At 38.9% G+C, this 26127-nt stretch overlaps 1 protein-coding gene across 1 annotated transcript in view; it reads left to right on the top strand.

Annotated features, from left to right (window-relative positions):
• Positions 1–26127, top strand: part of HERC5 (HECT and RLD domain containing E3 ubiquitin protein ligase 5) — a 125734-nt gene that overhangs the window by 52392 nt on the left and 47215 nt on the right. The window contains exons 13-16 of the mRNA XM_042782412.1: positions 12917–13030; positions 14109–14219; positions 14932–15084; positions 17605–17748. Of these exons, the coding sequence (XP_042638346.1) occupies positions 12917–13030; positions 14109–14219; positions 14932–15084; positions 17605–17748 (522 nt within the window). The remainder of the gene's footprint in view (positions 1–12916; positions 13031–14108; positions 14220–14931; positions 15085–17604; positions 17749–26127) is intronic.

The following is a 26127-nucleotide window of genomic DNA, read 5'->3' as shown; positions in this document are numbered from 1 at the left end:
ACCAGCCACTCCTCGGAAGGAAGGTTGGGCAATCCTACTTCCGTAGTGATACTGCCTCGGAAACCCAAGGAGGGGTCGCTATGAGTTGGGTTTGACTCGACGGCACATAACAACAACAACAACAGGTATATGTATATGTGTGTATATATACATATATGGGAGCTCTGTACTTGGGACCTGGCACTGCCATTATAAACATCTGTTTTGCTCTGAGCTCTTTGGGAGAAGGGACCTTGCTTTATTCATTTCTGTATTCCTAGTGGAATCCCTGGGAGCTCTGGTAGCATAGTGCCTAAGGCACTTGACTGCTAACCAGAGGCTGGTGGTTCAAACCCCCCAGCCACTTCTCAGAAGGAAAGTTGGGCAATCGACATCCATAGTGATACTGCCTTGGAAACCCAAGGAGGGGTTGCTATGAGTCCAAGTTGATGGCACATAACAGCAACAACAACATATACATCTATATATATATAACAAAAAATTTGCCATTTTAACCATTTATAAGTGTACAATTTAGTGACATTGATTAATTTCACCACGTTGTGCTACCATTACCACTATCCATTTCCAAAAATTTTACTTTACCCTAAACAGAAAGTCAGTCAGTGCAGGAATAACTCCCATCCTCACCCACCTCCCCCCTCCATCCTCTGGTAACTACTAATAAACTTTGGTCTCTATACATTTGCCTATTCTAGAGTTTTATGTGAGTGGAATCATGTAACACTTGTCCTTTTGTATATGACTTACTTCACGCAGCATAATGATTTCAGGGTACCCGCATTGTAGTATCATGTATCAGAATTTCAATTCTTGTAATAGCTAAATAATATGCCACTGTATGTGTATAAATGAGCTGTGGTGGCGTAGTGGTTAAGGCATTTGACTGCTAACCAAAAGGTTGGTGGTTTGAACACACCAGGTACTTTGTGGAAAAAGATGGCGCAGGCTGCTCCTCTAAAGATTTACGGTCTTGAAACCCAAGACAGGTTGCTATGAGTCAGAATTGACTCAGTGGCCAAGAGGTTTTTTTTTTTTGTTTTTTTTTTAGTATGTATATAACTTGGAAGGAAGGTTGGGCAATCCTACTTCTGTAGTGATACCGCCTCGGAAACCCAAGGAGGGGCCACTATGAGTCGGGGCCAACTAGATGGCACGTAACAACAACAACATGTATATAACACATTTTTTAATTCCATTCTTATGTTGATGGGCACTTGGATTTTTTCCACCTTTTGGGTTTTGCTAATAATGCTGCAATGGACTTGGATATGTATGTATCTGTTTGGATCCCTGCTTTCAGGTGTCTTGAATATATACCTAGGAGTGGAATTGCTAGATCATCTGGTAATTCTCTTTAACTTTTTTTTTATTTTTAATTTTTGTTTTTATTGCGCTTTAGGTGCAAATTGACAGAGCAGAATTTTTTTTTACATTCCATAGTTTGTGTACATTTGGTTTCATTCCCCAGTTACCATCCCCACTCTCCTCCTATCCCTCCTCACCCCCACCACTGTGCCCTTCTTAGTTGCACTCCTGTCTGACCAGCTTTTCCTCCATGTGAATGTTGCCCCTCTGGTGCCCCATGGCTGATTGCTCCAAGGGATTTATCTCCATAAAGTAGGTGGGTGCATCGCCCTGGGTTGGGTGTTCTGCATGTAAGTCTTACTACTGTTGGGCTGAGAGCCAGCCCTTGGGAGTGAGTTTTATCCCAGGCCCAAAGTGTATCCCAGAGCAATAGTCTCAGGGGTCCCACCAGACTCCATCCAACCAGTAATTCTGGTTGTTACTGTTTTTGAATTTTGTTCCACGTTTTTCCTCCCACTCCAGCCAGGATCTCCAGTTTTGATACCTTCCTGAGTGGTTGGCATTGGTAGCGGGCACCATCTAGTTCTCCTGATCTCAAGGTCCGTCATGTCCTAGGGCTGATTGTTTCCAAATGCCCTTGGCTTTTTTCACTCTTCTTCGCTTCCAATGAAAGGGAACCATTAGTTGCATCTTAGATGGCCACTCAAAAGCATTTAAGACCTCATTCACTACTCACCAAAGTAGCTTGTGGAACAAAATTTTTATATATTATGTGGAGGACCCCAACACTGTGGTCCTGAGTTGGCAGATCTGGTGGTTCTCTCTCCCAAGGGGTGTGGCTGTCTATGAGGGATTGCTCCACTTGTGTCTTCTGTTGCTTCTGTAATGACTGTGGTTATTTTGTATCACTAATATCTGTGCAAGATTATCTTCAGCTGAATCTGTCATTAGTCTAGAGTATATTCCTGTTCACCAACCCCTATCTGATCTTCACATTTGTCTACATATTTATCTGTAGCCTGGTGTTTGGTGTTAGTGGTAATGCAGTATTGTGCATATACTGGTACTAGCCCCTGTTGTCTGTATCTTATGTGCACAATTGGGTGTCCTCCCTTTCCCCAGTGTTACCATGCTGGCCAAAGACTCTTTCCATGCCATCCCTCCTTACCCAATACAGCCTCCAACTAGTCCAAAATTTTCCCTTCCCCTTCCTTCCCATTCCCAGTAACCTACAGATTGAGTTCCCTTCCCTAACAAAACCCTTCCATGACTTTTTACAGTAATGGGTTCATACAATATTTGTCCTTCTGCGATTGATTTATTTCCCTCAGCATAATGTCCTCCAGATTCATCCACATTGTGAGATGATTCACATATTCTTCACTGTTCTTTAATGGAGCATAGTATTCCATTGTGTGAATACACCATAATTTGGTTATCCATTCATCTGTTGATGGGCATTTAGATTGTTTCCATCTCTTTGGTATAGTGAATTGTGCTGTGTTGAAAATAGGTGTACTTATGTCTGTTTGTATCTTATTTCTCACCTCTTTAGGATGTCTTCCAAATAATGGAATTGCTAGTTCAAATGGTATTTCTATTTTCAGTTTCTTAAGGAAATGCCTCCCATTTGCCACAGTGGTTATACCATTTTACAGTCCCATCAGCAGTGTATGAGAGTTCCAATCTCTCCACAACCTTGCCAGCATTTGTTATTTTCTCCCCTGTTGAACTTTGCTATTATTGCTGGGATGAGATGATATCTCATTGTTGTTTTGATTTGCATCTCTCTGATGGCTAATGATCGTGCGCAATTCCTCACGTTTGTTGGTCACCAGCATATCATCTTTAGTGAAGTATCTATTTATGTCCCTTGCCCATTTTTGAATTGGATTTTTTGTCTTTTTGGCATTGAGATGTTGAAATTTTCTATAAATTTTGGAGATAAGTCCTTTGTCAGATATGTCATAGGCAAATATTTTCTCCCAATCTGTAGTTAGTCTATAGTATATTCATTAGTCTAGAGTATATTCTTGTTCACAAACCCCCATCTGTTCTTCTCAGTTGTCTATGTATTTATCTGTAGCCTGGTGTTTGGTGTTAGTGGTAATGCAGTATTGTGCATATACTTTTTACCCTTTTGGTGAAGTATTCCGATGCATATAAGAATTTAATTTTTAAAAGGTCCCAGTCATCTAACTTCTCTTTCATCTCCAGTGCATTCTGGATTATGCTTGATAGTCTATTTATGCCATATATTAGGGCCTCTAGACCTTCCCCTATTTTATCTTTAATGACTTTTACAGCTTTGGGTTTTACATTTAATTTAAGTCTTTGATCCAACTTGAGTTTGTTTTTGTGTATGGGGTGAGGTATGGGTCTTGTTTCAGTTTTCTGCAAGTGAATATCCAGTTTTGCCAGCACCATTTGTTAAAGAGGCTATCTCTTTCCTCTTTGAGTGGGTTTTGGTCCTTTGTCAAAGATCAGCTGTCCATAGATGGATGGGTCTATTTCTGGGTTTTCAATTCTGTTCCATTGATCTATCTGTCCATCATTATACCAAAACCACACTGTTTTGACTACTATGGCTGTATAGTAGGTTTTAAGATCTGGTAGTGTGAGACCTCCCACTTTGTTTTTCTTCTTGAGAAATGCTCTGCTTATCTGAGGTCTCTTTTCTTTCCATATGAAATTAGTAATTAGTTTTTCCATGTCCTTAAAAACTTTTGTTGGTATCTGGATTGGAATTACATTAAATGTGTAGATTGCTTTGGGTAGTATTGATATTTTCACAATATTTAGTCTTCCTATCCATGAACAACATCCATGAACAGGGAGCTCTGATAGCATAGTGCCTAAAGGTACTTGACTGCTAACCAGAAGGCTGGTGGTTCAAATCCACCAGCCAGTCCTCGGAAGGAAGATAGGGCAATCTACTTCCATAGTGATACTGCCTCGGAAACCCAAGGAGGGGTCACTGTGAGTCGGGTCCAACTCAACGGCCCATAACAACAACAACAACATCCATGAACAAGGCAGATTCTTCCATTTATGTAGATCCCTTGTAGTTTCTTGTTGTTATATGCCGTTGAGTCAGATCCAACTCATAGTGACCCCTCCTTGGGTTTCTGAGGCAGTATCACTACAGAAATAGATTGCCCAACCTTCCTTCCAAGGCGTGGTTGGTGGGTTTCAACCACCAGCCTCTCATTAGCCATCCAGTGCCTTAGGCACTATGCTTCTGTAAATGGTATTGTTTTCCTTATTTCTTTTTCAGAGACCTCTTTGTTGATGTAAAGGAATCCATCTGATTTTTGTATGTTGACCTTGTATCCTGCCACTTTGCTGAACCTCTCTATTAGTTCCAGTAGTTGAGATTCTTGGGTTTTCTATGTGTAGGATCATGTTATATATAGAGATACCTTTACTTCCTCTTTGCCAATTTGGATGCCTTTTATTTCTCTTTCTTGCCTTATTGCCCTGGCTAGAACTTTGAATACAATGTTAAATAGAAGTGGTGATAGAGGGCATCCTTGTCTAGTTTCTGTTCATAAGAGGAATGCTTTGAGTCTTTCTCCATTAATAATAATGTTGGCCATTGGCTTTGCATATATGCTTTTTGTTATGTTGAGGAATTTCCCTGCTACCTCTGTTTTGCTGAGAGTTCTGAACATAAATGGGTGTAGTATTTTATCAAATGCCTTTTCTGCATCAATTGATATGATCATATGGTTCTTTTGTTTTGTTTATATGGTGGATTACATAGATTGTTTTTCTGATGTTGAACCATCTTTGCATACCTGGTATGAATCCCACTTGGTCAGGATATATTAATTTAGGGGTATGTTGTTGAATTCAGTTGGCTAGGAGTTCGTTGAAGATTTTTGCGTCTATATTCATGAGGGATCTTGGTCTGTAGTTTTCCTTTTTAGTGGTGTCTTTCCCTGGTTTTGGTATCAGGGTTATGCTTGCTTCATAAAATGAGTTTGGGTGTATTCCATCTTTTCCTGTGTTCTAGAATAGCTTGGGGAGCTCTGGTGGCATAGTGCTTAAGGCATGTGACTGCTAACCAGAAGGCTGGTGGTTCAAACCCACCAGTCACTCCTCAGAAGGAAGGTTGGACAATCTACTTCCATAGTGATACCACCTCAGAAACCCAAAGAGGGGTCACTATGAGTCAGATCTGACTCGATGGCAGTGCGTTTAGAATAGCTTGAGTAGTATAGGTGTCAACTCTTCCATGAATGTTTGGTAAAATTCTCCAGTGACATCATCAGGGCCAGGACTTTTTCTTGTGGGAAGTTTTTTCATGATGTGTTCAATTTCTTCCTTTGTTATGGGTCTGTTGAAGTCTTCTATCTTCAACTGGGATAGTTTAGGTAGGTCTTGTGTTTCTAGAAACTTGTACATCTCTTCTAGGTTCTCGAATCTGTTGGAGTACAGTTCTTCATAATCATCAATATCTTTTTTATTTCAGTTGGTTCTATTGTGATGTCACCCTTTTTGTTTATTATTATTGTTATTTACATCTTCTCTTCTCTTTTGTTAGATTTGCCAGTGGTTTGTCAATTTTGTTAATCTTTTCAGTGATCCAGCTTTGTTTTATTGATTTTCTGTATTGTCTTTTTGTTTTCTGTTTTATTTCTACTCTGATCTTTATTATTTCCTTACTTCTAGATACTGTAGCATTCTTTTGTTGTTCTTTTTCTAATTGTTGGATTAGTTAGAGTGTTGATTTTGTTTCTTTCCTCTCTTTTGATGTGTACATTCATTGCTGTAAATTGACCTCTGAGTACTGCTTTCACTGTGTCCCATAGGCTTTGGTAAGATATATCTTCATTCTCATTTGTTTCTAGGAATTTTTTTATTTTACTCTTTATTTCTTCTATTGTCCAGTAGTTTTTGAGCAGTATATTATTCATCTTCCACATATTTGATGTTTTCTTCTTGATCGTCCTATTATTTCTAATTTTATAGCATTGTGGTCTGAGAAGATGCTTTGTAGTATTTCAGTGTTTTTGAATTTAATGACACTTCTTTTATGTCCTAACATATGATCTACTCTGGAGAATGTTCACTGGAGAAGAATGCGAATTGTGCTTTTGTTGGCTGGAGTGCTCTGTATATGTCTATGAGGTTGAGTTGGTTGATTGTGTTGTTGAGTTCTTCTGTATCTTTGTTGAGTTTTTTTCTAGTTGATCTGTCCATCCTTGAAAGTGGTGTGTTAAAGTCTCCTACTACTATCGTAGAGTTGTCTGTTTTCTCTTTCAATTCAGTTAGTATTTGCTTTACATATTTTGGAGCACTTTCATTGGATGCATGGATATTTATTATGGTAAAGTCTTCTTGATCAATTGACCCTTTTAGCATCATATAGTCCCTTTGTCCCTTACGTTGTTTTTCTTCTTGAAGTCTGTTTTATCGGAAATTAATATTGCCACTCCTGCTCTTTTTGGTTACCATTGCCTTGGTATATATTTTTTCACCCCTTAACTTTTAATTTGTCTTTATCTTTGTGTCTAAGGTGGGTCTCTTGTAGGCAGAATATTGATGAGCCTTCTTTGTTTATCCAATCTACCACTCTCTTTTTCTTGACTGGTGCATTTAGTCCATTCATTGAGTATAATTAGTGATGAGTATGAATTGATTGCTGTCATTCTATTGTGTTTTTTGTCATGTTGTTGGAGATTTCCTTGGTCCAAATACTTTTCTGTGTGGAGTTCATTTTCTTAACAAGTGTCTCCTCTCTTTTCTTCTTTATTGTTAGTTTTCTGCTTACTAAGTCCGTAAGTTTTCCTTCTTTCGGGTTTGCTTAGGGGAATTGTTAATTTTCTCTTTGGTTATCTTGGAGTGAGTTCTTGTGTCTATAATTTTGGAACAGTCTGTTCGGTAAGGACACTGTCCTGTTTTCCTCTCCATTTGGAAGTTTTGTACCTAGAACTTTTATTCCCTCTATTTGCTTTGTTGTTGGTGTCATGTGCAAATTAACCCCCTTGTTTCTTTAAGTACAGTGTTTTATGAGCTTATTTTGAGCATCTATTTCTGATTTGATTTTAGTGTTGATGTTGTGTGTCCTGATTTTATTTGTTGTTCTCTGTAGTGGATTCCCTATGGAAGGACTGCCTTATGCATTTCTTGTAGGGTTAGTCTTGTTTTCACAAAATCCCTTAATTTCTGTTTGTCTGAGAATATCTTGATTTCACCCTCATATATGATTCACAATTTGGCTAGATATAGAATTCTTGGTTGGAAGTTCTTTTCCTTCAGTGTTTTGTATATGCTGTCCCATTGTCTTGCATGAATGATTTCTGCTGAGTAATCAGAACTCAGCCTAATTGCTTGTCCATTGTAGGTGACATTTCATTTTTTCTCAGGCTGCTTGTAAGATTCTTCTTTGTCTTTGGTTTTGGAGAGTTTTATTATGATATGTCTTGGTGGCTTTCTCTTGGGATCTATCTTGTATGGGACTAGTTGAGCTTCTTGGACAAATATTTTTTCTTCCTTCATGATATGAGGGAAATTTTTTGTTAGCAAGCCTTCCACAGTTTTTTATTTCTTTTTTTTTTTTTTTTCCCCCTCTTCTTGTTCTGGTATTCCAATGAGGCATATCTTGTTTCTTTTCATGTCATCCCATATAACTTTTAGGTTTTCTTCATTTCTCTTAAATCTTTGTTCTCATTTTTCTTCATGCAGGATGGTATCAATACATTTATGTTCTAGTTGGGAGATGCATTCTTCAGCCAGTTCTAGCCTATTCTGTCCTTCCACTTTGCTGTGTAATTCTGTAATTTCAGTGTTCATCTTCTGGATTTCTAACTGCTGTTTTTGTATGAGTTCTGATTGTGTATTAATCTTTTAATTTTGTTCCTGGATGTTTTTCCTGAATTCTTCCAGGGTACTGTCTGTGTTCTCCTTGATTCAGTTTAGGGTTTCCTGAAGCTCTTGTAGAGTTCTATGAACATATCTTCTGAATTTCTTCTTGGATAATTCTATTGCCTCTTTTTCCTCCATGTTTAATGGTTTTTTTTGTTTGTTTGTTTTGTTTTTTTGTCGGGGGTTTTATTTCTATTGTCTTGTCCTATTTTTTTTGTTTGATTTTCAGTTGCCTATTGTTTCTTAGACATTTTGAAATTGTTGTCTTTAACTGTTAGTTACGTGTTGATTTGTTTCACCTTGATTTTATGTTTAAATATATTCACAAGGGTGGAACTGGTGTGTTTTATTTTTTTGGTTACTAATTCAGGTGTTCTGGGTTGCGCTGAAGTTTTCTTTGTGTTGAAATCACTGTGTGGAATGTGGATGTAGGTCTCTGTTCATTGTGAAGGGGATTTAGAGTTAGGATGAGCAGGTATTGTGGTGGCTTAATGTAGTTTTTCTATTGAGTGAGGCAGGGGAGAAGGAGGAAAAAGAGGAGAAGAGCGAAATAAAAATAAATAAAAGGCACCAGTAGTGAGTCCCTGCTTTCTGCATTTCCATAATTACTGCTTGTTCTGGGGTTTTGTTTTGAGTCTGGTTGGGACAGCTACCAGTGATGATGTTTTGTTGTTATTCACAGACCCACGGTTCAAAATTGGCAAAGACCTCAGTGGTTAGGGGGTCGCTACTTTCCACTTGGGTCAGATAGCCAAAAAGAAATCCTGTACTCTGGGCCACTCTGTGCTAAAATGCTGTCATGGAAGAGCTGAATCCCAGCCTTGTCCTGTCAGCTAATCCAGGGCCACCTACCTGTGGCACATTTCCTCCCTTCCCCTTTTCCACTGTAAACTCAGCAGCGACCTGAGCCACAGGGGTTTCTGCTCTGTTTCTCAGAACTGTTGTTCACTTATTCAGTCCTTTACTATTAAATTGATCTCAAATGGTATCACTATTACAGTCATAACTGGGCATTCACTTACTCAGCTCAGTTCCCAAAGTTACTGTCAGAAGCTGCTGTTGTCGGTATTCCGAGTCACCAAAGCCACCATTGATTCCCTGATGTCCCCCTTCTTTCTTTTTTCCACCATGGCTTTCTCTGGTATTTTTAAAGAAGCTTTCTGCTTCTCCATCTCACTGTCTCACTCACTGACAGGCAGGTTTGTTTATTTTTATTTTTCCTGGCTGTTTTCCCTGCTTTTTTTTTTTTCTTTCTCCTTTTCCACTAAATCTGGCTTTCTCTAACTTAAATGAGCTGCTGACAGCCCCAGAATTCCTGCTTCAAACTGTTGCACCTAGGTTTTCAGGCAGTAAGTAAGATGCTAGAGGGACTACAGGTGGATTACAGGTATGACACCATCTTCCAAAAGCCATCTCTTTAATTTTTTGAGGAACCACAAAACTGCTTTTCCAAAGCAGCTGCACCATTTTATATGCCTACCAGTAATGAATACGAGGGTTCTTGTTTCTCCACATCCTTGGGAACACTTGGTACTTTCCATTTTTCTTATCATGGCCATCCTAGTGGGTCTAAAGGTCCCTGGGTAGTGCAAATGACAATTTTAACCCAGCCAGCAGTGCCACAGAAGAAAGGCCTGGCAATCTCCTACTGAAAAGATTACAGCAAAGAAAATCCTCTAGAACAGTGGTATTCTGTAACACATGGGCTTGCTGTGAGTCAGAATCAACTAGACAGCTACAGGCATGGGTTGGATGATACCTACTGTAGTTTTGATTCACATTTGCTTAATGACTAAACTTTGAGCATTTTAAATATCTTTTTTAAAATGTATTATATTGATATGCTGCATTACATTGATGGATTTTCTTCCATTGAACCAGCCTTGTATCCCTTAGATAAATCCACTTGGTCTTGGTGTATCATTCTTCTTACATCTTTCTGATTTGGTTGCTAGTCTTTTGTTGAGGATTTTTGTGTCCATTTGCATAAGAAGTATTGGTGGTTTCCTTTTCTTGGAATATCTTTGTCTGGTTTCAGTATTACTAGTATAGTAATACTAGTCTCATAGAATACTTGAGAAATGTTCACTCCTCTTCTTTTTTTGGGAAATATTTTTGAAGAATTGGTCTTAATTCTAATTTAAGTGTTTGGTAGAATTCCACTGTGAAGCCATCTTGGCCAAACCTTTCTTGGTGGGTAGTTTTTTTTAAATTACTACTTCAGTTCCTTTACTTGTAATAGTTTTATTCAGATTGTTTGATTCATTCCCAGTTTCAGTAGTTTGTGTCTTTCTACACAAACTTGTTGTTTGTGTATAAAGTACATTCATAGTACTTGTTCTAAGTACCATATTATTATACAAATAACACACACCTCTTACATTTGTTTGTCAACCATTTCCTCCCTCCAGGAGATATTTTTTATAAGTGCCTGCTAGATGCTATACCAGTTACTGTAAAAACATTAGCATAGCTTGTTTACAGAAATACCTCTGGGGCAGGGAGGAGGTAGAACAGTTGGCAAACAAATGTAAAAAGCACATAATTGTGTAAAAAATGGTATTCTATTATAATGCTTTTTATTTCTATATGTCAGTAGTTTTCACTGCTATTCATAAAGTTTTTAGTGGTGGTTCTGTCTGAAGTGGATGGCCCCATCCTTCTTCTAATCTGTCTTAGTCTAGAACTCTGCTGAAACCTGTCTACCATGGGTAACCCTGCTGGTATTTGAAATACCAGTGGCATAGCCCCCAGCCTTACAGCAACACACAAGCCACCACAGTAGGACAAACTGACAGACTTGGTACAATCAACACTGATGGAACAGCAATCAAGAAATCAGATGTTATATTGCACTAGGCACATCAGCTGCAAAAGACCTCTTTAAACTGTCAAAGAGCAAAGATAACACTTTGAAGACTAAGGAACACCTAACCCAAGCCATGGTATTTTCAGTTGCCTCATGTCCATGTGAAAGCTGGACAATAAAAAGGAAGACCAAAGAAGAGTTCATATTTGATTATGGTGTTGACAAAGAATACTGAGAATACCATGGACTTCCATGACAACAAACAAATTTGTCCTGGAAGAAGTGCAGCTGGGATGCTTCTTGGAAGTGAGAAGGGCCAGACTTCATCTAACCTACGTTGGTCATGTGATCAGAAGGGACCATACTGTGGTGAAGGATGTCATGCTTGGTAAAGTGGAGAGGCAATGAAAAAGGGGAAGTCCCTTAACAAGATGGATTGACACAGTGGCTGCAACAATGGCTCAGGTATAGCAAGGATTGTGAGGCTGGTGCAGGACCAGGCAATATTTTGTTCTGTTGTACACAGGGTTGCTATGAGTTGGAATCAACTCAATGGCACCGAACAACAACATCAAGGTCAATAGTAATGTCCTTGGTTTCATTCCTAATTTAGTAATTTGACTCTTCTCTTTGTTAATCTAGCTAAAGGTATATCAATTTTGTTGCTCTTTCCAAAGAATCAACTTTTGGTTTCATTGTTTTCTGTTCCCTACTTCATTAATTTCTATTCTAATCTTTATTATTTCTTTATTTCTTGCTTTCTTCTTTGCTCTTCTTTTTCTAGTTTCTAAGGTAGAAGGGCAGGTTATTTAATTAAGATCTTTCTTCTAACTTAATCCAGGTATGTGTCACTTTCTGTTTAAATAACGCCCTACCACATATATATCTGTGGTCCCATAAGATTTATATATTTATTTAAAAAGGAGGAAACAGCTTTCCTTGTATTTATTATTTTCCCCTAATGGTTTTAAAGACCCCAAAACCAAACTCTTGCAGCACTAGTCTGCTCTGGGCATGGGTTCTTAGGCTTTGTTCAACAGATAGGTGGGCAGCAGAGGCTGTGGGGCCCAAGATGCTCCAGCTGCTCAGGTGAGTGGAACAGCTAGTGGGGCTGGCCATGCTCTTCTCCCTCTTGACTCCCCTCTCACTCTGCTCCTGCCACTGCCTTCTTAGCCACAGCCACTGCCAGCCCTCATTCCTCCAGCCTTCTCTAGCAGCAGCAGCACCAGTAGCAGTGGCAATGAAGACAACTAGAAGTGGGCTCCCATAAGGTTTTAATATGGTGTTTGCACAACATCCAAATCATGTAACATCCTATTTCACAGAACATATTGTGGATGTTAAGCAATGCATAACTATATGTGGATTCACAGTTACAAATTTCTCTCTAAGCACTGCTTTAACTGTATCCCATAAGGTTTTGGTTTTTATGTCTTCATTTTCATTCATCTCAAAGTATTTTCTGATTTCCACTTTGATTTCTTCTTTAAACCATTGGTTATTTAGAAGTGTGTTGTTTAATTTCCATAATTTTGTGGGATGGAGGGCTGGGAATTCCCCTGTGGTAGGGAAATACTCCACATACACCTTGACAGAAGGAGCACCTAAAATGTCATGTTGGTAAGGTTTGAAGATTAAGACATGAATAATGGAACCCTAGAGTAGTTTGTATTCATATTGTACTGGTTTTATTCTTTGGACTTAAAGTTCTCTAAAATTTTTCTGTTAATTAAAAAAAAAATCTGTTAAGTCTTAGATATTCTTCATGAAAATTTAAGGCTCAGGCAACTTAGGAATTGGATAGAACTTTATTCTGGTCGTTTAAAGAAATGTTTAATTTGCTGTTTATTCTGATAATCTTTACAATCCGTTAAACAAAATTGTCTTTAAATATAAAGCTTTCTCACTGGTCATATTTTATTTAAGGTAAACCAGGCTAACAATCTGCTTCCTGAAAATACTTTCAACATAAATGAACTCTCGCGTTTGCTCAATTTCCGTGAAGAGGCATATAAAAGGTCCTTTTGGAGAATTATCTCGGTAACTATTGCATATTTAAGGGGGGAAATTAATAATTAATTGGTTGGTGCATTAATTGGGTAATTCTGCTATAACCTTCTATATGAGTTTCTGAGAAACATCTCAGTGTAAAATAGTACAATAAAAATACCAGGGATTATGGCAAAAGTAAGACAGACTCATCAAAACATGTAATTTTGTAGCCAGCGTATTAACAGAAAGGATAATTGATAACTTGAGTCAACCAGGCATACAGCTCATGGGGACTACCACAAGAATATGAAAAATACACAAAAGCAAAAGGGTGGAAATCTACCCACATTTTTATTAGAAAAGCAATGGTGGTACTGAGATAACACAGATGGAATTGGAGCTCTGACCTTATGGTGCTGCTATTAATGTGTGACAGAGCCAACTTGACTCTCAAATAACTTTGAGGAGGGCACTCTGGGTGTAGGCACTCCTTTTTTATTTTCTTAAAATACAGCTGAAGGATCCTGTTGCCAGTGCAACAACTGACCTGAAGTTTTTTCCTTTTCACTGAAAGTTATAATTCTACTTATTCTAGTCTATTAACACTTACCCAGCAAAAATCATGGTTGAGCTAAACAGCTGTCTATATTACATCATTCTCTTATACCAAACACATCTAAGCCCATCACATTATAAAAACACAGGTTGCAGTGGATCAGAATTTTTGAGAAAGTGCTCAAAGTTTATAATTCATTGCTAAAGTAAATGGCATCAAAAATACTAGGCTTACATACCTTTCATTGTTAACATGAAACACATTTCCTTAGAGAACTCTGGTGGCGTCATACCTAAAGCATTTGACTGCTAACTAGAAGGCTGATGGTTCAAACTTACCAGCTGCTCCTCGGAAGGAAGACTGGGCAATCTACTTCACATACCTTTCATTGTTAACTATGAAAAACATTTCCTTAGAATTCTATTTATTTAAGTACTGTTGACCAGCAATTTGGACTTTGGCTAGAGGTACTGAGACCTTAAACTATCAGGGATTTAAAGTTATCAGGTAGGGGTTGTAAGATTTCTCTGTCCTTTAATTTATCAAAATTATTGTCATTTCCATTTTTAGGAACCTTCAGTAGACGTTTCATGTTATGTTATATTCAGTCATTTTCCATTTATCTTTAGTTTTCTGTCGAAAATTAAACTGTTACATGCTGACTCAGAGTTACAAATAGAGGTATGTATGGCAAATTTTTTTTGTCTTAATTAGCATAATTTATATGATAAATGCCTTCTTATGCATGTGATATTTTGGTTATAAAGGAGCTAGCCAGTGGTGAAACTCATGATCATAGATAGCAGTCATGGGTCTTATATTCTAATGTAGAAGGCATAGCAGACTCATAATTTGAGTTGCATAGGCCTCTAAGCATCTTAGGGCCTCAGTAGCAAAGGATAGAGCTCGGGCACATGACCTAGTTGTAGGGCTTTTGTGTGAAGTTGGTAGCCTGTAGTATTCTGAATAGTACTCAAAGAGGCATAGCATACTTGGGCTAGATTAGGCCTAGCACCAATAGGTAAGATCTGATCTCATGAAAAGACATGGCAGCAGGAATACAGATGGCAGAAAATTCTTGAAATTAGAATGTAAAGACATTATGGCCTTTAGGTCCATTAAGATTAGGACCCCAATATATGGTTAGTATTCTGTGATGGTGCCATAATAAATGTTTGTCAAAATTACCCCTTTTTAACATACTGTCAACTGGATGAATGCTCACTAAGAGTCAATATTGAATGTATAGCTTATCTCCAATGGTGTCTATAAAACCCTTTTCATAAATGCTTATGATGTGCAGTTATAAACAGAACCAATTTATTCTATTTTATACATTTCTGCTGAGAGAAGGCCAGTGGTGAAATGAAGTAAAACATTTCTGTTTTTCCAGGTGAGAAATAAAGCTTTTTTAAGGTGGCTAGCACAAGAAGGGCCACCTTTGTTGCCTACCATTAATCTAGCAGTCAGAAGGAGTCACTTGGTTGAGGATGTTTTTAATCAGCTAAATCCATTTGAGAATGAAGACTTGAGGAAGGAGTTATTGGTAAAGTATAATTCTTACTTAGTATGTTTGTTTCTTAGAAAGTTAAAACATAAAAAAAAAAAAAGGTAACAAATTGCTTCATAGAGGGGAAATTATCTCCCTTCACCATTGAGGTTGTCTGTCTTGAGGTTTCCCTAATTCCCAAGTTAGTACATAGACCAAGAGGCATGTACTTTGGACCATGTTATTGAGGCAGACCAGTCCCTGGAAAAGGATGTCATGTTTGGTAAAGTAAAATGTCAGAGAAGAAGGAGAACACCCTCAAAGAGATGGATTGACGCAGTGGCTACAAAAATGGACTGAAACAGGAATGATTGTGAGGATGGGGCAGGACCCGGCAGTGTTTCATTCTGTTGTATGTCGGGCCACTATGAATTGGAACCTACTTGATGACACATAACAACAATAGAGAGCAATAGAGAAGTGGTGAAACTGCACCTGTCAAAGGAGGAGACTTGTGAGATGTTGAAAATCGAGGCAGTCCCCTTGACTTTCAGCTCTCACAAATTTCACTGTATAAATTCTTTCTGTGTCTCATTGAAAAGTGTGTCTGTCAACCAAGAGAGAAGATAGAATGGATATGGAGTTTCAGTGTCTACAAGTGGTAAGTGAAGTTTAAAAACAAAAGAAAGATCCAGCTAAACAACAAAGAGGAAGGGCAGAAGTCTAAGCATAGAACCATAGGATTAAGCCACCAGGAAAAAAAGAGAAAGAAAAAAATTGAATGATATTTTATAAGAGAAAGCAAGAGAGAAAAGAGTGCCAAGAAAGAGACATGTTGTTGTTGTTGTTGTTGTTGTTGTTGTTATTTGCCCTCAAGTCAGACCTGACTCATAGCGACCCCTCCTGGGGTTTCTGAGGCGGTATCACTACAGAAGTAGATTGCACAACCTTCCTTCCGAGGAGTGGCTGGTGGGTTTGAACCACCAGCCTTCTGGTTTGCAGTCAGGTGCCTTAGGCACTACGCTACCAGAGCTCCCAGAAAGAGACAGTAGTATAAAATGAGTTCGTGAAATCAAGGAGATGAGACATGAAAAAAAAAAAAGTCATTGAAATTGGGAGTTAACAAGATCTTGATATCTTGGAGAGAACCACTTAAGTAGAGAAGCAGGGTTGCAAGTTGATGTATATTAGTCTCTAAGTTTGGCAACTTAGGGTAGAAGGAGTTGGTGTTGTTTGTATTGGAGACACACACACACAAATAAAAAAACCTCATTGCTGTCGAGTCAATTCCAACTCATAGCACACCTTCCTTGGGTTTCTGAGGTGATATCTGTATGGAAGTAGATTGTCAACTCTTCCTTCTGAAGAATGACTGGTGGGTTTGAACCATCAGCCTTCTGGTTAGCAGTCAAATGCCTTAGGCACTATGCCACCAGAGCTCCTATTGGAGACAAGAGTGTAGATTTGGTTGTTGTTTTTAATAAGGGTAAGTGAGACTCTAGCACATTTGTAAAGTGAAGTGATTCTAAAAAGGCGAGGTAGGAATGATGGGAGTAATGGAAGGAGCAAACATGGGTTAAGAAGGAAACATCTTGGGAAGGGAGGGATGGGAGCTCTGGTAGCATAGTGCCTAAGGCACTTGACTGCTAACCAGAAGGCTGGCGGTTCAAACCCACCAGCCACTCCTCGGAAGGAAGGTTGGGCAATCCTACTTCCGTAGAGATACTGCCTTGGAAACCCAAGTAGGGGTCGCTATGAGTTGGGGCCAACTCAACGGCAAATAACAACAACAACAACAACTACCTCTATAAGGAATAAATAACCAACTTGGGAACTCTTATAAATATGTATGCATTTTAATGAAAATCCTAATATTTATGATTTCTTTATGTTTATTCTCATTGTATTTAATGTACCTGATGACTGTAATAGTGACACCATTTGAGATCAATTTAGTAGTAAAGGACTGAGGCTCTGGGGTTTGATAGGATTAAATCCAGGCTGCATCTTTAGCTGTTTTGTATAACATTGAAGTCTCATTACCCTCATAGAATTGATGGGAAGATTAAATGTGATAATACAAGTAAGATGCTGACCATACTGCCTACCAGATACCTGAGGCCACAATTAATATTACCTATTACATTTACTATATTGAATGTACTGTGGACAGTCAGAAGAACAAACAGCTCTGTCTTGGAGGAAGTACAGTTGGAATGCTCCTTAGAAGCAAGAATGGCCAGACTTTGTCTCTTATACTGTGGTCATATTGTCAGAAGGGATTAATTCCTGAAGAAGACTATCATGCTTGGTAAAGTAGAGGGTCAGCAAAGAGGGGAAAACCCTCAAAGAGATTGACTGACACAGTGGTTGCAATGGTGGGCTCAAACACAGCAAGATTGTGAGGATGGCACAGGACCAGGCAGTGTTTCGTTGTGTTGTACATAGGATCACTATGAGTTGGAACTGACTTGAGGGCACCTAACAACAACAACAACAACAACAACATTAAAGTTGCCAAATTGAATACATAGCAGTACAGAGGCCTGGAAGTAAAGGATTATTTACTCTTTTCAGGTTTCATTTAGTGGAGAAATTGGCTACAACACTGGAGGAATCAGGTCAGAATTCTTCCACTGTATATTTAAAGAGATGACTCGGCCAGAATATGGGATGTTTATGTATCCTGAAGAGGCTTCCTATATGTGGTTTCCTGTCAGGGTAAGTCTTCTTTTCTTTGCTTACAGTGTTTTGTGTCAGAAAAAGTGAATAATAGAAAATTAGCTTCTCTAGAGGGATATTGTCACTGATGTCATATGGATCTTGGCTGAAAGCGGAGAATACCAGAAGAATGTTTACCTGTGTTTTACTGACTTTGCAATGGCATTTGACTGTATGAATCCTGACAAATTATGGATAATATTGCAAAGAATGGGAACACCAGAACACTTAATTGTGCTGATGTGGAACCTGTACATAGACCGAGAGGTGGTTGTTTGAATAGAACAAGGGGATACCGCATGGTTTTAAAACAGGAAAGCTGTATACTTTCACCATACTTAGTCAGTTTGTATGCTGAGCAAATAATCCAATAAACTGGGCAAATGCCATGAAGGTGAATGTGGCATCAGAATTGAGGAAGGCTCATTAACAACCTGGATATGAAGATGGTATAACCTTGCTTGCTGAAAGTGAAGCGGTCTTGAAGACCTAATGAAGATCAAAGACTACAGCCTACAGTATAGATTGCACCTCAACATAAAGAAAACAAAAATATCCTCACAACTGACCGAGAAACAACATGATAATAAGTGAGAAAAGATTTAAGTTGTTAAAGATTTCATTTACTTGGATACAGTCAACACCCATGGCAACAATAATCAAGAAATCAAATAATGTATTGCATTGGGCAAATCTGCTGCAAAAGATCTCTGTAAAGTGTTGAAAGCACCACTTGTCTGTCAGTTTGTTGTACTGTGATAGCTTGCATGTTATGTGAAGCTGGAGGCTATGGCACCGGTATTTCAAATACAAGCAGGGTCACTGCAAAAAGGGCAAGGAGGCCACATGTTCTGACCTCCTCTAATCCCACGAGAGGAAGACAGGATTACCAGCAGTAACTCAAGGCCTATTCCTGCCAGGCCAGACATGCTGCCTCCCTCCAGCCCTTTCTCCAACCGTTCCTCCCAAAGCACCACCACCTTTCTTCTGGGTTCGATAATTCACTGCAGTGGCCACACAGAACTCACAGATTACGGAGTTTATTAGGGAAGCACACAGGCTACAATTCAAGCTCAGGAAAAATACTCAGTCTCTCTCCCAGCCCACTGTCCCTCAGCCAACAGTCTCTCACAGTCTCTTTCCCAGCAGTGCTGGTCCCTCGGTGTCTCACTCAGCGATGCGTGTCTCTTGCGCCTCTTTCCCAGCAGCATGTGTCTCTTTCCGGGGTGCGTGTCTCTTTTGGCAGCACATCTTCCTCAACCAGCAGTCAGAGCCAGTTCTGCTTCCAGGAGGCCTCCTTTTGAGCCCGGCAGGGTGGTCAAACTAGCCAATCATAGCATCAGAACTCTAAGCACCTGAGAGAAAGTGGGCACCTCCCAGAACATTGTATTGTGCCACGCCCAACAGAAATACTCCACGTGGATAACATTTACAATCACCTCCTCAGTTGCTCATTCCACCACTGAGTTTACAATGACTTATGGGTAGAAAAGCCATACTAAGTAATTTACTACACTGCAGTCACCCATGGCAGGCAGGTTTCAGAGGAGCTTACAGACTAAGACAGACTCAGAAGAAGGAAAGTGCCATCTACTTCTCAAAGAATTGGCCAGTGAAAACTTATGAAGAGCAGTGAAACATGGTCTCATATATTACTGGAAAACTTTATGAATAGCCTGAAGCATTGTCTGATATTGTGCCAGAAGATGAGCCCCTCACATTAGAAGGCACTCAAAATATGACTAGGGAAGAGCTGCCTCCTCAAAGTAGAGTTGACCTTAATGACATGAATGGAGAAAAGCTTTCAGGACCTTCATTTGTTGATGAGGTCCAACTCAAAATGGAAGAAACAGTGGCAAACATCCATAAATGATTAGAACATGAAATGTGGAAAATATGAATGTAGAAAAATTGGAAGTTGTCAAAAATGAAATGGAATATATAAAGATTGAGATCCTAGGCATAAATGAGCTGAAATAGGCTGGTATTAGCCATTTTGAATTAGATCATCATATAATCTGCTAAGGGAGCTCTGGTAGTGCAGTGCCTAAGGCACCTGGCTGCTAACCAGAAAGCTGACTATTCAAACGCACCAGCCACTCCTCAGAAGGAAGGTTGGGCAATCTACTTCCATAGTGATACCACCTCAGAAACCCAAGGAGGGTTCGCTGTGAGTCAGGTCCTACTCGACGGCACATAACAACAACATAATCTGCTGTGCTGGGAGTGACAGATTGAAGAAGAATGGCATCATGTTCATTGTCATAAAGAATGTTTCAAGATCTATCCTGAAGTACCATGCTGTCAGTGGTAGGATAATATCCATACACAAACAAGGAACACTAGTTAACACTACTATTATTCAAATGTAAGCACCAGCCACTAATGCCAAAGATGAGGAAATGAAAGATTTTTCACCAACTTCTGCAATCTGAAATTGACCAAACATGCAATCAAGATGTATTAATTATTACTGTTGATTGGAATGTGAAAGTTGGAAACAAAGAAGAATCAGCGGTAGTTGGAAAATGTGTCTTCGCTGATAGAAATGATGTTGGAGATCCCTTGATAGAATTTTGCAAGACCTATGACTTATTTATTGCAAATAACTATTTTCAACAACATAAACAGAGTCTATTCATGTGGACCTTGCCAGATGGCATACATAGGAATCAGATCAACTACATTATTAGAAAGAGGTAATGGAGAAGCTCAGTTATCTTCAGCCAAAACAAGGCCAGGATCTGACTGTGGAACAGACCGCCTGTTGCTCATATGTAAATTCAAGTTGAAGCTGAAAAAAATTAAAACAAGTCTAGGAGAGCCAAAATAATGGCTTTGATTATATCCCACCTGAGTTTGTTGTTGTTATGTCCCATAGAGTCAGACCCTATTCTTAACAACCGCTCCTTGGGTTTCCAAGGCAGTATCACTACAGAAGTAGATTGCCCAACCTTCCTTCTGAGGAGTGGTTGGTGGGTTTGAATCACCAGCATTCTGGTTAGCAGTCAAGTGCCTTCTATAGAAGAAGATTTGAGAATAGATTTGACCCACTGAACACCAATGACTGAAAACCAGACAAATTGTGGTATGATACCATGAGCATCATAAAAAAAGAAAGAAAAAGATCATTAAAAAGACAGGAAAGTAAGAAAAGACTAAAATGGATGTAAGAAGAGACTCTAAAACTTGCTCTTGAACAGATGGTAGCTAAAGCAAATGGAAGAAATGACAAGAAAAAAGAGCTGAACAGAAGATTTCAAAGGACAGCTAGAGAACACAAAGTCAATTATTATAATGAAATGTTCAAAGACCTGGAGTTAGAGAGCCAAAATGGAAGAACACATTTGGCATTTCTCAAGCTGAAAGAACTGAAGGAAAATTTTAAGCTTTGAGGTGCAATATTGAAAGATTCTATGGGCAAAATATTGAATGATCCAGAAAGCACCATAAGAGGTGTAAGGAATATACAGAGTCACTATTAAAAAAAAAGAATTGTTTGATATTCATCTATTTCAAGAGGTGGCATGTGATTAAGAACCAAGGGTATTGAAGGGAGACATCAAAGCTGCACTGAAGGAACTGATGAAGAGCAAGGCTCCAGGAATTGAGAGAATACCCATTGAGGTGCTTCAACAAAGGATGCCATTCTGGAGGCACTTATTTGTCTGTGCCAAGAAATTTGGAAGACAGCTACCTGGTCAACTGATTGGAAGAGATCCATATTTACACTCATTCAAAAGAAAGGTGATCAACAAAGGTGATAATGTTGAAATTATCAAACAATATCATTAATACCACACACAAGTTAAATCTTGCTGAAGATAATTAAAAAAACAGTTGCAGGAATATATTGACAGTGAACTTCCAGAAATTCAAGCTGGATTCAGAAAAGAACATGGAACGGGGGGTATCATTGCTGATGTCAGATGGATTTTGGCTCAAAGCAAAGAATACCAGAAAGATGTTTACTTGTGTTTCATTAACTATGCAAAGGTATTTGACTGTATTGATCATAACATTGTGAAGAATGGGAATTTCATAACACTTAATTGTGCTCAAGAGAAACCTGTACATAGACCAGGAGGCTGTTGTTCACATAGAAAGGGGATACTGCATGGTTTAAAATCAGGAAGGGTGTGCATCAAGGTTGTATCCTTTCACCATACATATTCAATCTTTATGCTGAGCAAATAATCCTAGAAGCTGGACTCTGTGAAGAAAAACATGGCATCAGGATTGGAGGAAAACTTATTAACAACCTGAGATTTGCAAATGACACAACTTTGCTTGCTGCAAGTGAAGATGACTTGAAACAGTTACTGATAAGGATCAAAGACTACAGCCTTCAGTATGGATTACACTCAACATGAAGAAAACAAAAATCATTACAGCTGGATCAATAAGCAGCATCACAATAAATGGAGAAAACATAGGAGTTATTGAAGATTGCATGTTACTTGGATCCACAATCAACACTAATGGAAGCAGCAGTCAAGAGATCAGACAATATATTCCACTGGGCAAATGTACTGCAAAAGACCTCTTTCAAGTGTTAAGGAGCAAAGATAACACTTTGAAAGGTACACCTAACCCAATCCATAATATTTTTAATCACCTCATATGCATGTGAAAGCTGGACAATGAGTAAGGAAGACCAAAGACTAGTTGATGCTTTTGAGTTGTAGTGCTGGCAAAGAATAAAAGTACCATGAACTGCCAGTAGAGCAAACAAATCTGTCCTGGAAGAAGTGCAGCCAGAATGCTCCTTAGAAGTGCAAATGGTCAGATTTCATCACAGCTACTTTGGTCATGTTGTCAGAAGAACCATTCCCTTAAGGACATCATGCTTAGTAAAGTGGAGGTTCAGCAAAAGAGGGAAAGAGCATCAATGAGATGGATTGACATAGTGGCTGCAACGATAATGGGCTCAAGTACAGCAAGGATTGTGAGTATGGTGCAGGATTGGGCAGTGTTTTGTTCTTTTGTACATAAGGTCGCTATGAGTCAGAGCTGATTAATAATGTTGTTATGTGCCGTCCAGTTGTCTCTGACTCAGTAACCCTATGTACAGCAGAACGAAACACTGCCTGGTCCTGTGCCAGCCTCACAATCTCTACTATACCTGAGCCCATTGCTGCAGCCACTATGTCAATTTATCTTGTTGAGGACCTTCCCCTTATTCGTTAACCCTCCACTTTACCAAGCATAACCATCCTTCTCCAGAGAATGGTCCCATCTGAGAATATGATCAAAATAGTTGAAATGAAGTCTAGCCATTCTTGCTTCCAAGGAGCATTCCAGCTTCACTTCTTGCAGGACAGATTTGTTAGTTCTTTTATAGTCCACAGTACTTTCAGCATTACTCGCCAACACCACAGCTCAAAAGCCTCAACTCTTCTTTGGTCTTTGTTATTCATTGTCCAGCTCCCACATGCATATGAGGTGATTGAAAATACCATGGCTTGGGTTAGGTGCATCTTAGTCTTCAAGGAGACATCTTTGCTCTTCAGCACTTGAAAGACATCTTTTGCAGCAGATTTGCCCAATGCAAAACGTCTATTGATGATGCTTCCATTGGCACTGATTGTAGAAGCAAGCAATATGAAGTCCTTGACAGCTTCAGTCTTTTCTCCATCTGTCATGATGCTGCTTATTGATGCAGTTGTGAGGATTTTTATTTTCTTTATATTGAGGTGTAATCCTTATTGCACACTGAGTCTTTAATCTTTATCAGTAAGTGCCCCAAGTCATCCTCACTTTCAGCAAGCAAAGTTGTGTCATCCACATATCTCAGGTTGTTAATGAACTTTTCTCCAATCCTGATGGCATGTTCTTTTTCGTATAGTCCAATTTCTTGGATTATTTGCTTAGCATACAGATTGAATAAATATGGTGAAAGGATACAACCCTGACACACTCCCTTCTTGATTTTAAACCACGCACTGTCCCCTTGTTCTGTTTGAACGACAGCCTCCTAGTCTACGTACAAGTTCCTCATGAGTACAATTAAGTGTTCTGGAATTCCCACTCTTCTCAATGTTACCCATAATTTGTTATGATTCCCACTCTTCTCAATGTTACCCATAATTTGTTATGATCCACACAATCAAATGCTTTTGCACAGTCAATAAAACACAAGTAAACATCTTTCTGGTATTCTTTGCTTTGAGCCAAGATCCATCTGACATCAGCAATGATATCCATTGCTTCACATCCCCTTCTGACTCCAGCTTGCATTTCTGGAAGTTCTCTGTCAATATACTGCTGCAACCATTTTTTAATTATCTTCAGTAAGATTTTACTTGCTTGTGATATTAATGATATTCAATAATTTCCACGTTCTGTGGGATCACCTTTCTTTGGAATGGTTACAAATATGGATCTCTTCCAGTCAGTTGGCCAAGTAGCTATCTTCCAAATTTTTTGGCATAGCCGAGTAAGTGCCTCCAGAGGGGCATCCATTTGTTGAAACATCTCAGTGGGTATTCTGTCAATTCCTAGAGCATTGTTCTTCGCCAGTTCCTTCATTGCAGCTTCAACTTCTTCCTTCACTACCATTGGTTCTTGATCCTATGCCACCTCCTGAAATGGATGAAGACCAACCAGGTCTTTTTGATACAGTGACTCTATCTATTCCTTCCATCTTCTTCTGATGGTTCCTGCATCACTCAATATTTTGCCCACAGAGTCTTTCAATATTGCAACTCAAGGCTTAATTTTTTTCCTCAGGTCTTTCAGCTTGAGAAATGCCAAGTGTGTTCTTCTCTTTTAGTTTTCTAACTCCAGGTCTTTGCACATTTCATTATAGTAATTTGCTTTGTCTGCTCTTTGAAATCTTCTGTTCAGCTCTTTATCTTGTCATTTCTTCCATTTGCTTTAGCTATTCTCCACTCAAGGGCAAGTTTCAGAGTTTCTTCTGACATCCATTTTGATCTTTCTTCTTTTCTCATATTTCTAATGACCTCTTGCATTCTTCTTGGGTGATATTCTTGATGTCATCCCACAATTCTTCTGGTTTTCAGTCATTGGTGTTCAAAGCATCAAATCTATTCTTTAGATGATCTCTAAATTCAAGAGGGACATATTCCAGGTCATATTTTAGCTCTTGTGGACTTGTTTTAATTGTCTTCAACTTCAAGTTGAACTTGCATATGAGCAGTTGATAGTCTGTTACACAGTCAGCTCCTGGCCTTGTTTTGGCTAAAGATAATGATGAGCTTTTCCCTTGCCTTTTGCCACAGATATAGTCAATCTGATTCCTGTGTATGCCATCTGGTGAAGTCCACGTGTATAGCTGCCATTTGTGTTGTTGAAGAACGGTATTTGCAATGAATAAGTCATTGGTCTAGTAAAATTCTATCATGCAATCTCCAGCAATATTTCTGTCACCAAGGCCAAATTTTAACTACCGGTGATTCTTCTTTATTTCAAACTTTTGCATTCCAGTCACCAGTGATAATTAACACATGTTGATTGTACTTTTGGTCAATTTCAGACTGCAGAAGTTAATAAAAATCTTCAATATCCTCATCTTTGGCTTTGGTGGTTGGTGTGTAAATTTGAATAATAGTCGTATTAACTGGTCTTCCTTATAGGTGTATGGATATTATCCTATCATTGACAGCATTGTACTTCAGGACAGATCTTGAAACACTCTTTGTCCCTCCCCTTACCTGGATCCTGCCACTCTCTCTGTCATCCCCGGTTTTCCCCCGACTTGCTGCCTCTTGGGGGTGGGGCTTCCTATATATGTGAAAGTTGCACAATGGATAATGAAGACTGAAGAATTGATGCCTTTGAATTGTTGTAGTGTTGGTGGAGAATATCGAATATAGCATAGACTACTCAAAGAATAAACAAATCTGTCTTGGAATAGTACAGCCAAAATGTTCCTTAGAAGCAAGGATGATGAGGCTTTGTCTTACATATTATGGACATGTTATCAGGAGAGACCAGTCCCTGGAGAAGGACTTCATGCATGGTAAAGTAGAGGGTCAGTGGAAAAGAGGAAGACCCTCAATGAGATGGATTGACACTGTGGACTGGAACATAGCAACAATTGTGAGGATGGTGAAGCACCAGGCAGTGTTTTGTTGTGTTGACTGTAGGTTTGCTATGAGTTACAATTGATTCTATGGCACCCAACAACAGCAGAATGTTTCATATTAGCAGAGGAATTGTTGATATAATTTTGTGGAGATAGATAATCTTCAATTCTAATAAGGAATAATTACTTTCTTTAAAATGTAGTCCTCTTTCTCTGAGTTCTCATGTTTGTCTACATAAAAGAGTTGGCCATTAAAAATCCCTGTTTGGAACAATAGATTGATACAGTGGCTGTAACGATGGGCTCAAGCATACCAAGGATTGTGAGGA

The sequence above is a fragment of the Orycteropus afer genome, unplaced genomic scaffold, assembly GCF_000298275.1.
Source record: "Orycteropus afer afer isolate SDZICR_OR568_19922 unplaced genomic scaffold, OryAfe1.0 scaffold00309, whole genome shotgun sequence".
NCBI lineage: Eukaryota > Metazoa > Chordata > Mammalia > Tubulidentata > Orycteropodidae > Orycteropus > Orycteropus afer.
The sequence above is the reverse complement of the archived record's forward strand: the minus strand, read 5'-3'. Positions and strand labels throughout refer to the sequence as shown.